We start from the raw sequence: 13,757 nt of genomic DNA, 5'->3' as shown, positions 1-13,757 counted from the left end.
ACAAAAGTGGTATGATCGTCGGTGCCAGGCGGGCCAATTCCAGTATCTCAGGATCGTCTCATCTCCTGGGATTTTCACGCACGACAGTGTCTAGAGTTTACCTAGAATGCTGCAACAAACATAAAACCTCCAGTCAGTGACAGTTCTGTGGGTGGAAATAGCTAATTGATGAGAGATCAAGCTGACAGGCGTGCCTCAAACAGGCAAACAACGGTGCAGAACAACAGTGGTGTGGAGAACGGCATCTCAGAACGCGCAACTCGTTGGTCCTCTCGTTGGTCCTTGTCACCACACCGGCTTCCACTCCTATCAAATAAATCAAGTGGAAGTGGGCATGCGCTCACCAACACTGGACAATTGAGGAGTGGAAAAACATTGCCTGGTCCGGATTTGGCATAAGCAGCATGAATGGTGTCAGGTTGGTGGCAGTGGTGTAATGGTGTATGGAATGTTTTCCTGTCACACATTAGGTCCCTTGATACCAATTGAGCAACGTTTGAACGCCACACCTTGTAGAATCCATGCTCCAAATAATTCAGGCTATTCTGGAGGCAAAGGGGGGACCTGGGACTAGATGGGTGTACCTAATAAACTGGCCATGACATGTGCCATCCTACCGCTCTTTTCCACCTTGGATAGAATGTTGCTGTGTGTAAAACCAGTCTATTAATACCAAATAATAGAGTTAGTCCACCCTCAAAACACTAGCTTACTACAACCACACAACTCACCAGTATGAATGAAAAATAACTGCTTTTTTTGTTCAAGCCCTCAAGAACGTTTTGTTTTCTAAATATGATCATCTGTTTGCATCTGCCAATTTATTGGCTGTCCAGTATCCAGACAACCTGTCCCCAGAGCTTCCTATACAGTTATCCTCTTTCTGTAACGTGTTGAGACCGGCAATGAAGGAGAATGAGAAGCTCAATTAAAGATGTGAAGCACCACCTTCTGCCCAGTTTCCCTGGTGTTGTTACGGAAATCAAGCTGTTTTTACCATCCCTGAAAATGTCGCTTCTGGGGAAAGATTGTTTTCTAAACTAAAACTAATAAAGAACTACATAAGAAGCATTAGGCTCGGTCTGATATGGGCTTTTGGACACCTGGGTAAGTTCCACTCATTACACTGGCCGACGTAGCCTTTACCATTTGTCTTTGTCAAGACTTGGGGCACTTTTTCCAGTCACATGCCTAAAACCCAAGAAACAACCACTTAGCTTTCTAGTACATATGGAAATTAAAGTGGTTTATGAATTAATGATTTTCGCCTCTGATAGATTATTTATTTTACTTTTAGAAAGCAGAGAATGAGAAGAGACTTCTGGGAAATCAGACAGAGTTTATGGAAATGGTCAGTATACTGTACATCATGATCGAACCATTCCACTTTAGAGCTCTTAAAGTATGCTTCATTCACCATACATGTGTAGCACCCATCTGTTCACTATTTATTTGTTATTTATGTCTTATGATCAGAAACATATATGTGATTTATGTCACTAATAGCCAAGTCTGCCTGTTGTAGAATGCTGAGCAAGATCGTCATTTGAAGTGGCAGGACTGAAAATCATCATTGAATTTCACAAACTTAACACTATGAAATAAATACCTTGCAGAACAGAAGGCTTTGGAAGTGGGAGGGATATTATTATTTATTTTTTCAGATAAACACTCCAAATAGCCTACCCGGCCGCTCAGAGGCATCCGCATGGTCCTAAAGCACATCTCTGTTTCTTTTTGTATCACAATCCAATGATAAAACTGGAATGCAATTTCACAATGTAGGGGGAACATGTCCCCCCACGTTCCCGGTGAAAGTTGCACCCCTGCATAATTGTATCCATGGATTATTGTCTTTTCTCATTTGCTCAATAAAAATACACATGGAAAGCGCAATAATATAAATTCTGGATAATGATACGGTGGTCCTGGGATATCAGCTATAACTACTGATATTTCCTCACTCCTACTAATTGTCTAACTCGGATTTTGGTCTACTAAACGTCACTTTTGGCCATAGGCCATAAACAAGTTCTGACCGATGGACTCCCCCCATGTCTTTCAGGTTCAGTCTTCATTTGTCTCACTGTGGTTCATGGATTCTATCAGTCTGCATGTGACACCGGAATGTTGTGGAAGAGTTGGTCATCTGTACCACTCTAGCTCAAAAAGAACCCATTTGGACAAAGGGTCATGAGTTGACCACCGCCACCATTTTGTGTTTGATAAAAGTCAATCACTATAGGACCAAACAACCACTGACCAATGACATGAAAAGCTGGCAGAGAACATGCTTGGATGTGTATTGACATTGACATTTCTAGTTTGAGGACCAAACAATGAAATGGGGAAAGCTGCACTGTCCAACTATCTCCTGTATTTATAATTTGCCTGGTGTCTTTTCATATTACAGAGTACCCTACAAAATGAATGAAATGTCATTTATAATAGGATGTGACAACAGATATTAACATATTGCAATTTATGCTAATGCTTTCCTTTCATTCAGAAAGAAACCTGTGTATTTTGTGTTTGAGTATGCTGTAGAAATCCATTGATATATTTGCAATGCTTTCCAAAGTGTGCATTTACGGCTATTTATTCACAGTAAATAAACTTGATATGATGCAGCTCCATATTCGAACTCAGTTGTTTTAAATACTAGGGGACACTGGTGAGTCATTGAACACACATTCAATATCTGTACAGTCCAACGGATGTGTATAATGACAAGATATTGCAAAACTGTTTGAAGGAAAGCATCACTTAAGTATTACTTAAGTATATAAAATATAATTTTGCCCATATCAGATTTGTTTTGTTTTTTAAATTATGATTTACTATCCCGAAGGAATAATAATATTTGCACAGGGGGCCTTTATTGTGAAATGTGACGGAAACAACCCGGAAGTTATTTCCTGCCGTCCTACACGTGTGTTTACACGCATCTACACCCGTAAGCTTAGCCTGTCAGTTATAATTTGTTATCTGAATTATTGACGAATACTTTATTCTGGTGGTCATGTCTTTATGAGAAAACTTGCATCCAATACTGTCTATGTCTGGGTCACCTCTCTAAAATATTTAATTTGACTTCACGTTGGGTCATCATTTACGAGCTAGCTAGCACGCAGCTAGCTTGGTGTACAGTAGCATGTATCGACACATACATTAATAATACACAGATACCCAGCAGAAAATCCATGTTCTGTTGTAGCAGCATTATTTTCTTGCTACATTTCAACAAAGTGCATCCGGTGATTTATGGTCCTTGGGATGATATGTTAATTCCACTAGTTATTTTCTATTCCTAGATGTTACAATGACTGATGCATTCAGCACCAACAGTGAACTGGTTCTTCAGCGCGTGCTGGACGTAACAGCAGAGAAGGATGTTCACTGTGGGAATCTAGATGAGCATTATCAGATCAAGGCGACATGCCATTTCATCAATGATCATCAGTTCAAAAAGGTATGAGGGTTCAACAACGCAGTTGTGTGTGTGTGTGTGTGTGTGTGTGTGTGTGTGTGTGTGTGTGTGTGTGTGTGTGTGTGTGTGTGTGTGTGTGTGTGTGTGTAAAAATTGTGAATAATTTGTGCTTTAGGTTGCCTTGCAATTTCCAGATGAGGTGCTGGTTGATTCAATAGCAATTGCTGCAGAGATTGAGAAGGGAACCAAAGCAAAACTATTCATCCTTGGAGACACGTCCTATGGCAGGTAGGAAAGCATTGTTGTGTTATTATCAAAAACATGAAAGTGATAGAAAATGTAAACGTATTTAATTATTTATTATTGAATGAGACTAGTGCATTTTGGGGTTTGGGGTCAGCCAGAATGTTCTGGAGTGGGTGTACAGCAGCTTGGTGGAGCGCATCCTCACCTTCAATATGACAGTCTGGTATGGTATTCTGAGCGTGAGGAGCAATCGCAAACTGACCAGAATAGTAAACACAGCCATCAAAGTAATTGGTCGACCACAGGCACATTTGAGCATTCTGTTCCACAAGGCAACCAAAAGGAAGACACTGGCTGTCGTTGGCGACCCTTCCCACCCTCTACACCCTCAGTTCAAGAGGCTTCCCCCTGGCCGGCGCTTCAGAATGCCCATGGCCAAGAAGAACGTGTTTTCTAAAATGTATTTGTTGAATGCAAAGTAAATTGTATCGGTATATGTACTTGTCTATCTAATGCAGTTGGGACAGTGGTCGGTTGTGAGTGAATGTATTAATATCCTCTATGTTGTTAGTGTATGCAGTATGATGGACTGACTGGTTTAAATGTGTCTGATGTGAGAATGTATGTGTTTGATTATTTTAATGGAAGGTGATGCCAAAGATAAATGTCCATCCGGGATGGACAATAGTTTTATTCTGTTCTATTTGCAAGCATTATTTTGACCATCATTTGTTTTATCATTTGACATTCGTCACCATAACCTTATTGTCAATACTCTTGATATTTCCAGTTGTTGTGTAGATGAAGTTGCAGCGGAGCATGTGGGCGCAGACTGCATCGTACACTACGGGAGGGCTTGTCTCAGCCCATCCAGAAGACTCCCTCTGATGTACGTCTTTGAGAGGAAACCTGTGGTCCTGGAGACGTGTGTCTCCTCCTTCAGAGAGCTATACCCCAACAGACAGAGTCACGTCATCCTCTTGTACGATGTCAACTATGATCACATTAATGGTAAGCCTTTCAGCGTCACACAATGACGTATGTCCCTTTTGTCCCATTGTGTGAATGTTTTTTTAAGACGGGTAACTTTCAGTTTGTGATATCCTTACAAAGGAATGTGAGCGATTTATACTTTTTCCTCAGGTTGATTTGCGACATAGTTTTAGAAATATATTAAAACGAGATATGCGTTTCAACGTATTTTAGCAACTTACTTAATACTGGTTTATAACATGATAATGTCTCTCCTCAGACGATCTTCTGGCGCTGCTGTCCTCTGAGTATCCGAACATTTCCACCTCAACCCTTCACGTGGACGGAGAACTTTGCTACAGTCACGGAGAAACACATGGACAACACAATGTCAGCAGTTCTCAGTGTCAAAACGGTGATCAAGTCGTTCAACAGTTCGGAAGGCAGTTTGTCTTGAAATCTGGACAGACCATTGAGGACTACAGTGTGTTTTTTATCGGCCATGAAGGTGCAACCATGACAAACTTCATGATGACTTGGAACCGCTGCTCTTTCTGCTCTTTTGACCCTGTAACAATGACAGGTCGGACTGAGTCGATCAGTATCAACAAAGCTTTGATGAAGCGATATTACGCAATAGAGAGGGCAAAGGATGCCAGTGTGGTGGGCATTCTTGTGGGTACACTTGGCGTGGCAAACTACCTCACCATCATCGAGCAGCTGAAAGAAACCATCCACAGAGCAGGGAAAAAGAGCTACATGTTTGCCATGGGGAAACTGAATGTGGCCAAACTGGCTAACTTTCTTGAGATTGACATTTATGTACTGATCGCATGTCCTGAGAACTCTCTGTTGGACTCCAGTGAGTTCTACAAACCTGTCGTGACCCCCTTTGAAATGGAGGTGGCCTGCAACAAGAAAAGGGAATGGTCAGGAGAGTACGTCACAGACTTCCGCGATCTGCTTCCAGGTAGGATCTGATTGACATTGATTTGTTCCTGAATTAAAGTTTTGTGAGCAAGAATAGACCTGTTGTTTTACCCTTGTCCCAGATCTGTTTATGTCATCAAGCCAGAAGTTGGCAAGACAGTACAAACAGCTCTGGGACCAGGCCATAGGTATCAAGACTAATAGTAAAACCTGTTGTAGGTGGATCTAAGCATGTGGCCTTGGCGAACCCTGACGATCTCGAGGACGGTGATGAGACTGATGTCTCCCTCATCACCGGAGCTTTACGAATGACCCGCTTCTCGTCCAGTGAGCCAGTGTCTTCTTCACACGACTCCTCACTCGTCCTACGGAACCAGGCGCTCACTGTGGCCAATGCTAACACAGCTGGTACGATATATCGGAAGAACAAACATAAATATCTAAAAACAGGCAAAATTCACAGAATCGTGACAGGCTCCGTTGGGTTGGGGTTTAAACTCTACTCTGGGATTGCAAGACCATTAATAAAGATGCTGTTGAGTGGTAACTTTTCTTGAGTTACAATTTTCATAATTTCCTCATCCGTTTGTTTTAGCCACGTTCCTGGCGGGTCGTAGCTGGCAGGGACTGGAGCAGAAACTGGGAGAAACACCGGTGGTGAAAGCATTAGAGGGAAGGAAAGGCATTGCCATTGCCTACGAAGAGGAGCCAACGATTGACAGGGACCATTGATCATGAAGGCACTCATCACATCCAGATTATTAGTCCATTGCAAATGTTTTACATATAATATCAATCCAAATATATTATGTTGTGTCATAGCTCAACAGTTTCCAATTTAAGTTATCAATCTTTTGACAAAAATTACGGCTTTACCAGATATATCAGGTGCATTATATTCGCGTGAGTCACATCAACATAGACTTTATTTTTTATTACTGCTACACTGACGTGTGGAGGGAGAACTGAAAATCACATACCTTTTAGTTATATTGATGCTTTTTCTGAAGCATACGTATGAAAGTTTATAGATCAGTTGCGTCTGAAAAAATAAATGCCTGTCAAGAAATATGCAGCTAGTGTAGCAGTGCTTTGACTGTGATGAATGTCACAGTATAACAGGAGTTGAACTGTTTTTTTTTATGTAACAGATAGAATGTTGAAAATGTGAGACCACATGCTTGGACTTAAATGTACTCATCACTGTTGTGAATACGCATAATTATTATTATTTATTCAACTTTTTGCTCTGTGTACTGTAAATCACAAATGAGATATACAAAAGAGATATACTCAAGTTGTCTGGTTTTTACATTTTCATTAAAATCATTATAGGCTATATCTAGGTCATTTATAGGCTATTTAGATCAGTCATAGTTTAAATTAATTGTGCTCTGTACACGTATACCAAAGGTCTTAACTGGAACTCAGAATAGTCTATGGCTATATAACCAATGTTTAATTTGTTTAACAATGACATAAGAAAATAACTTAGAACTACATTTTTCCTGAGGAAATGTAATTTCTCGTGTCTGATACATACACATAACAAATAATTAAAAACATACTACTGCATTACATTCAAACACGTAGAAAACCAGGGCATGCTTGATGTGTGCCTGCCAAAACAGTTACAACTTCATACTTTAACAATAACATCACATAAATCAGTAAATATCAGCCTAGTGAAGAAAAGTCCTTGCTTAGGTAGACTTTTCTGACCTAAATGTCTTCCCTCAATGTAAATGTAGAAATCTGACTTGGTGTCTATGCTTCTGTATGTTTTTCTTTGATGGTTGGTTGACGGTATTCAGAACAAAGACAAAGTAGAAATAACAAATCCCACAACCTCGACAGTCATTGTTCCTTAGCCTTTTGTTCTGATCATATTATTTATCTTTCATGGGAACTTCTTCCACAAAGGATGCCGGGAATATGCCAATCTTCCCGTTGCACTGTCCCTCAAACCAGTCTTCATTGACTGAAAAGAAAGTAATGAAAATGGGAGTTCTGTATTTTAAGACAACAGTAGGTTATAGCTCTTCCAGGATATCATCTAATAACAGGATAATTAACACTGACAACAGATTTCTGCATTGTTGAAATGGTGCCCTGCATGAGAGAAATTAGCTCACCTTTGGAGAGAAGTAAGATGGTATCTCCTTGATGGAACTCGAGGTCCTCTGGAGTTGAAGACTCGTAGGAATGAAGGGCCATCAGTTGATTCTGGCTTTGCAGCTGCTCACTCATACCCTGAAGTGTAGATTACATGAAATAAGGGAAACAAGTACCCGAACTTGTCAGTCAAGTTTTATATCCCATACACTCATTTTCTAGGAGTTGACTATTACATTTGTAACTTAAAAGTCTACATATCAAACAACTTATGACATTAAATACTGTATATACTGTTCGACCACATTACCTCTTTGAGATCACACCACAGTGTTAGACGACCATTGTGGACACAGCTCCAAACATCTTCCATCCTCGTGTTCTCATCAATCACTATTTTACCAGAATCTAAGTGGGCATAGCTTGAGAAACAACACAAAATCCCTGAGCTTGGTTTTGTAACAGTAATGAATGTTGAATTAAAGTTTTGAAGCTAATGTTTAAACAGTTCCATACCTCAAGGTGATTGCCATGGCAGGAAGGCCCAGTTTGTTACTGATTTTCTCCAGAGTGGTTGTGTAGGGAATTCCAGGCACCATGCACATTGTTATGGTGTATGTGAAGTGCACTTTCACTACACACAGTGATGACTCTTCAATCTGGCAAGACTAGGGAATTAAATACATGTACAATTATATTTTAAATGTGTACACGTAGAGTACTGAAAAACAATTGGTATCTACATTGGATATTACATACTGTACATTTTTTTATGTATTTAAATCTTATTCTATATAATTCTCATACCTCCGTTTCTGTGTCCCCAATGCTCTGATTTTCAGCAGCCAAAGCTGTTACAATAATACCCCACAAAAAGTAAAGTTATTTGTTGCACAGCAAATAATTAAAATGTTAACTATACAACTTCCATTCTGTATTTTTACATAACAGATCTTTACCAGATTTTCTTCGAGGTCTTTTCAGTGGTTCTCGTCTAGGTGGAGCTGGGATGTCATCCTTGTCTGTCCCATCCTACAAGAAAGCAATCAACCCACATAGGAGGAATCAATTAACATAGTAATTGAAGGGTAGGCTTTATTTACCAGAATTTTGGGGATTGCAACTTAAAGGATTTTCAATTTGTTATAGCTCAACATTGACACACACAGGTGTTAGAGTCAATGTCATTTTGTGATGAGGAAAAAACACAAAATAGATGGTAGAAATGTACCTGATCTTGCTTAGATGATAAGGTTATTTCCAAACGCTCCAGGAAATTATAAGGAACAAGTCCCCTCTAAAAATGTGAAGGTTAAATGAATTCACTGAACACATAGTATATCTATTTTTCAATCGAGTGTCTATCAGCATAATGAGAACAATAGATGCACATTTTTAATTCAAGCATTTTTCCGATGTAATAACTAATCGTACTCTTTCATTGAAGATGACAGATGCCCAGTTGTCTTCTCCGCTGTTCAGCACAAAGACGATATTGCCAGGCACCACAGCTAACTCATCACTTGTCTCAGGGACAAACTCAAAGAGGACGGTGTGAGGCTCACCCTCCTCCAGTGCCCTGTGGGGGGCGACAGAGATATCCTGCATTGATATCCGGCACTGTTTCTTCATGCTAACGTTTTAGCATTTTTGGCACAAATGCCATTCAAGCCATGGGACCAATATTAGCATTTTCCTCTCATAATTAAAAAAAAATGTATAAGTGACTTTGTTGAGCTTTCCAATCAATTTAAAATAATTTTAGATGATTTGGACATGATGCGCAAAAACATTCTATAGCTCCCATGACATGAATGGGATTTGTGCCACAAATGCTAAAATGTTAGCATGTGGAAACAATACTAGGGAAACTAAACCAAAGCATGGATTGCCATCATACCTCGTCCATAGACTGTTTACAGGGTAAGAAAACCAATTTGTAATTTGGGTGAACTATTCCTTTAAACTCTGGCAATCACAACAAACAAGGGCTCAATTCAATCTGTAGAGCTGCTCTACAGCGCAACAGAAATTTAAAGGCAATGTTCCCGAGTTAACGTCGACTGCATTCATGGTATATGTCGTCTCAATCGGAAATTAGCCTAACTTTAAATTTAAATCGCAATATAACACTGAACTTCCGTGATACGGATTGAATCGAGCCCTAAGTGTCAAACCAGCCTCGAGCCCTAAGTGTCAAACCAGCCCAACAGTCTCTGCTAGAACTAACATCAAGAGCACATTAACTTTACCTCAGAACTTCAGGCACCTTTGGTCTGGTAGGAACCTCTTCAACCTATTCTCACCATAAAAAATAGCACATCCCATTACACTGAATATTCCTCAATTAAGTTTTCAATTTTAATTGTTGATAGTTTGTATTTTAATTGTTGTTTGTTTAAAAAAAATGGTTTATCATTTTTAAGGCACTATTAAAACATCATATCCAATCATATGTTACTTCACCTGTGGCTGTAACGGAGCAAAGCCAGAGAAATCATCCTGAAAGACGATGGAAGAAACAACCTGAGGATAGAGAATAAAACAGATTCAACATGAAACAATACTTTATGAAATGCCTACTAATAAAGTGCCAAATAGCTATCCTAAAGAAAAACCCAAGGCTATTCCCAATAAATGTAAATTGCACATTTCAATCCAAGTAATTGACATGCATTTTATATACACATCTACAAAGTTGCAACATTTTGCCTGTTTTTATTTATTTATTTTACTAGGCAAGTCAGTTAAGAACAAATTCTTATTTTCAATGACGGCCTAGGAACAGTGGGTTAACAGCCTTGTCCAGGGGCAGAACGACAGAGTTGTATCTTGTCAGCTCGGGGGTTTGAACTTGCAACCTCCCAGTTACTAGTCCAACGCTCTAACCACGAGGCTACCCTACCGCCCATTAATATAAGTTGCCTATAGAAATTCTACACCCCCTTGAACTTTCTTCATATTTTGTTGCATTACAAAGTGGGATTGAAGTGTATTTCATTGTACTTTTTGGTCAAAGTGAAAAGGAAATTCTGCAAATCTGTACAAATTAATAAAAATTAAAAAAACGAAAATATAGTCGTAACTATTCACACCCTTTGTTAAGGCAATCATATATTAGTTCAGAACTAAAATTTGGTTTAAAAAAATCACACAAGTAATTTTTTTATTTTCTTTATTTCACCTTTATTTAACCAGGTAGGCCAGTTGAGAACAAGTTCTCATTTACAACTGCGACCTGGCCAAGATAAAGCAAAGCAGTGCGACACAAACAACAACACAGAGTTACACATGGAATAAACAAACATACAGTCAACACAATAGAAAACATCTATATACAGTGTGTGCAAATGAGGTAGGATAAGGGAGGTAAGGCAATAAATATGCCCTAGTGGCGAGGTAATTACAATTTAGCAATTAACACTGGAGTGATAGATGTACAGAAGATGAATGTGCAAGTAGAGATACTGGGGTGCAAAGAAGCACAAAAAATAAATAACAATATGGGGATGAGGAAGTTTGATGGTCTATTTACAGATGGGCTATGTACAGGTGCAATGATCTGTGAGCTGCTCTGACAGCTGATGCTTAAAGTTAGTGAGGGAGATATGAGTCTCCAGCTTCAGTGATTTTTGCAATTCGTTCCAGTCATTGGCAACAGAGAACTGGAAGGAAAGGCGGCCAAAGGAGGAATTGGCTTTGGCGGTGACCAGTGAGAATATATCTGCTGGAGCGTGTACTACGGGTGGGTACTGCTATGGTGACCAGTGAGCTGAGATAAAGTGGGGCTTTACCTAGCAAAGACTTGTAGATGACCTAGATGATACTTATTTAATAAAGGTATTTTAGTTGTTGTAGATTTTTATTAATCTTTATAAACAATATAGAGTTTTTCTTCTACTTTGACACTAAATCCATTTTAATCACACTTTGTAATATAATAAAATGTGAAGAAATCCAAGTGGGGTGTTGACTTTCTATAGGCACTGTATGTTTTATTTTGAGAGAGAGATTAAATGGATACCTTGGCCTTGCCCAGGTAGTCCTTCTTCTCCAGTTCAGCCACGTAGTTCTTGTTTGGCTTGAACAGAACTTTCGCTGGGACCTCAACTGGTTCAAACACCTTCTGCTTCTAAAGGAGTAACAGAGGATTTACAAAGGATCACCAACTTTGTTGAACAATCAGACACAGTGAAAATGCATAATAACATACACTTTTCACACTACTGAATCGGGCTGCCTGGCTTTGTTACTCATCCACTCTAGTTGCTGAAATGAACAGTGTAAAAAAGAACAATCCAGCACAGTGTGGTTTGGGTCGACATGATAATGTGAAAAAGGCGTAAAGGGCCACTCACCAGGATGCACTCCAGACCTCTGTCAATGTGGCTGAGTTTGGCCTCAGTCCTGAGGTTCAGAGCAGTCAGGATGGTCTCTTTGGCTTTCTCCCACTGACCCAGCTGAGCATGGGCCAGCGCCATGTTGTGCAGTACCTGTGGGAGTGATACCAGTCAGAAAAAGTGTTGTTGTTGTATTAAAACTACAGCTATACAGCACTTCTCCCCCAGGTTTCAAAGTGCTTTATATTGAAACACCCACCTATGCACTGCAGCTATTGTTCTCTGTGTGTACATACTGTGATGTTGGAACAGGTTGCTGTGCAGACACTAAAATACACATAAAATATTCAACATCCAATTATTGTTACACTGGCTAGAATTCCATCATATCTTATACCTGGACTCACCTCACAAGCATATAATTTGTATCTCAGACCAAGAGGTTTGTAGTCAATCAGCTGGTTCCCCCTCAGCTCCCTGAAGGCATGTTGAAAATCAGCTAAAGACTCCTCATACCTGCAGGCAAAATGAAGAGACATCCATACTTAGAAAAAAGGGTTCCAAAAGGGTTATTTGGCCGTCCCCATTTGGTTCAAGGTAGAACCCTTTTTGTTCAAGGTAGAACTATTTTGGGTTTCATGTAGAACCCTTTTTACCTTGAATCAAAAATGGTTCTCCAAAGGGTTCTCTTTTGGGGACAGCCAAATAACCCTTTTAGGTTCTAGATATAACTTGTTTTTTCTAAAAGTGTATGTTTGTGAATTGATTATTCATTTTAATATACCATTTGAAAGTATGGGATTATTTTTTAAATGTGTTATTATAATACATCCAACCACATCCCATCCCTAATATGATAGATTTATCTTGCCTCTCTTTTTTGTAGAATGTGAATGCCCTTTGAAAGAATGCAACAGCCAAGTGTCCATCCTTTCCGATACTGCCATCGAAAGCCTGCGTGATATTCAGAAGAAACTCAGTGACTTCCTCCCAATGAAATAGTAGGCTACCACAAGTATTGTGTACTATAACAGCACTTCCCCTTTTTCTGTGACTTGCATTTTTGGGAAAATAGCATGTCATTACAATGTGATAGTAACTATTAACCTTAATTGCAGTCTGACTTCTTCAGTAAAACAGGGAAAGAGAGGATTGTCTTTCAAGAATGATGAAAGTTGGTAACAACTGACATACCTTTTCAGCTGCATCTAGGTTCTTATTAATCAAATGTAGACAGCCAACGTTGAAAAAGATTTTGGAGTTCTTTTCCTGGATGTCCAGAAATGTTCCAAGGGAAGCAGCAGAGTCCCCCCGTTCGAAACAGGCCACTGCCTCATCCCACTGTTTTAGAGTATTCACAAATGACATTGTTCCAAATCAGGGAAATGAGCTACAGTGATCTGGAGAGATGAGAACAGTGGAACTACTCTTCGTAGACTGACACATTTCTCACAAGGAGGTAGGCAGGAAGTGTGATGATGACAAATTGAGTTTTTTTCCACCAGTTCATGGTGTTGGCTACAACATGGCTAAAGATAGTATTTGAAATAAACATGTGTTTGGTGTCTATGTAAAAACTGCACTGGGCTCTAAACACTCTTTATTTAACCCTATTTAACTAGGCAAGTCAGTTAAGAACAAATTCTTATTTACAATGACGGCCTACCGAAAGGTAAAAGGCCTGCGGGGACGGAGGCTGTGAATAAAAATGTAAATATAGGACA

The 13,757-nt window shown here is 39.6% G+C and overlaps 2 protein-coding genes across 3 annotated transcripts; one reads left to right on the top strand and one right to left on the bottom strand.

Moving 5' to 3' along the window:
* The first annotated feature begins 2,899 nt into the window (after positions 1-2,899).
* Positions 2,900-6,908, top strand: dph2 (diphthamide biosynthesis 2). Of its 2 annotated transcripts, none has more exons than XM_064941416.1 (7): positions 2,900-2,956; positions 3,315-3,472; positions 3,606-3,718; positions 4,467-4,687; positions 4,929-5,618; positions 5,798-5,986; positions 6,174-6,908. In XM_064941416.1, the coding sequence occupies exons 2-7, from the start codon at positions 3,323-3,325 to the stop codon at positions 6,308-6,310; spliced, it is 1,500 nt and encodes a 499-aa protein (XP_064797488.1). In that variant the 5' UTR covers positions 2,900-2,956; positions 3,315-3,322; the 3' UTR covers positions 6,311-6,908. The 2 variants fall into 2 exon arrangements, with proteins under 2 accessions (XP_064797488.1, XP_064797489.1); XM_064941417.1 differs by having other exon boundaries at positions 2,930-2,969.
* A 108-nt stretch (positions 6,909-7,016) lies between these two features.
* On the bottom strand, positions 7,017-13,488 carry LOC135517270 (neutrophil cytosol factor 2-like). Its single transcript, XM_064941414.1, has 15 exons — positions 13,228-13,488; positions 12,905-12,987; positions 12,441-12,549; positions 12,052-12,186; positions 11,718-11,825; positions 10,160-10,219; positions 9,946-9,989; positions 9,128-9,272; positions 8,925-8,990; positions 8,653-8,725; positions 8,501-8,544; positions 8,210-8,361; positions 8,004-8,115; positions 7,714-7,831; positions 7,017-7,559 (listed from the first exon to the last, which is right to left on the bottom strand). The coding sequence occupies exons 1-15, from the start codon at positions 13,399-13,401 to the stop codon at positions 7,468-7,470; spliced, it is 1,515 nt and encodes a 504-aa protein (XP_064797486.1). The 5' UTR covers positions 13,402-13,488; the 3' UTR covers positions 7,017-7,467.
* Between the last annotated feature and the right edge of the window lie 269 nt (positions 13,489-13,757).

This window comes from Oncorhynchus masou, chromosome 28, assembly GCF_036934945.1.
Source record: "Oncorhynchus masou masou isolate Uvic2021 chromosome 28, UVic_Omas_1.1, whole genome shotgun sequence".
NCBI classification, from domain to species: domain Eukaryota; kingdom Metazoa; phylum Chordata; class Actinopteri; order Salmoniformes; family Salmonidae; genus Oncorhynchus; species Oncorhynchus masou.
The sequence above is the reverse complement of the archived record's forward strand: the minus strand, read 5'-3'. Positions and strand labels throughout refer to the sequence as shown.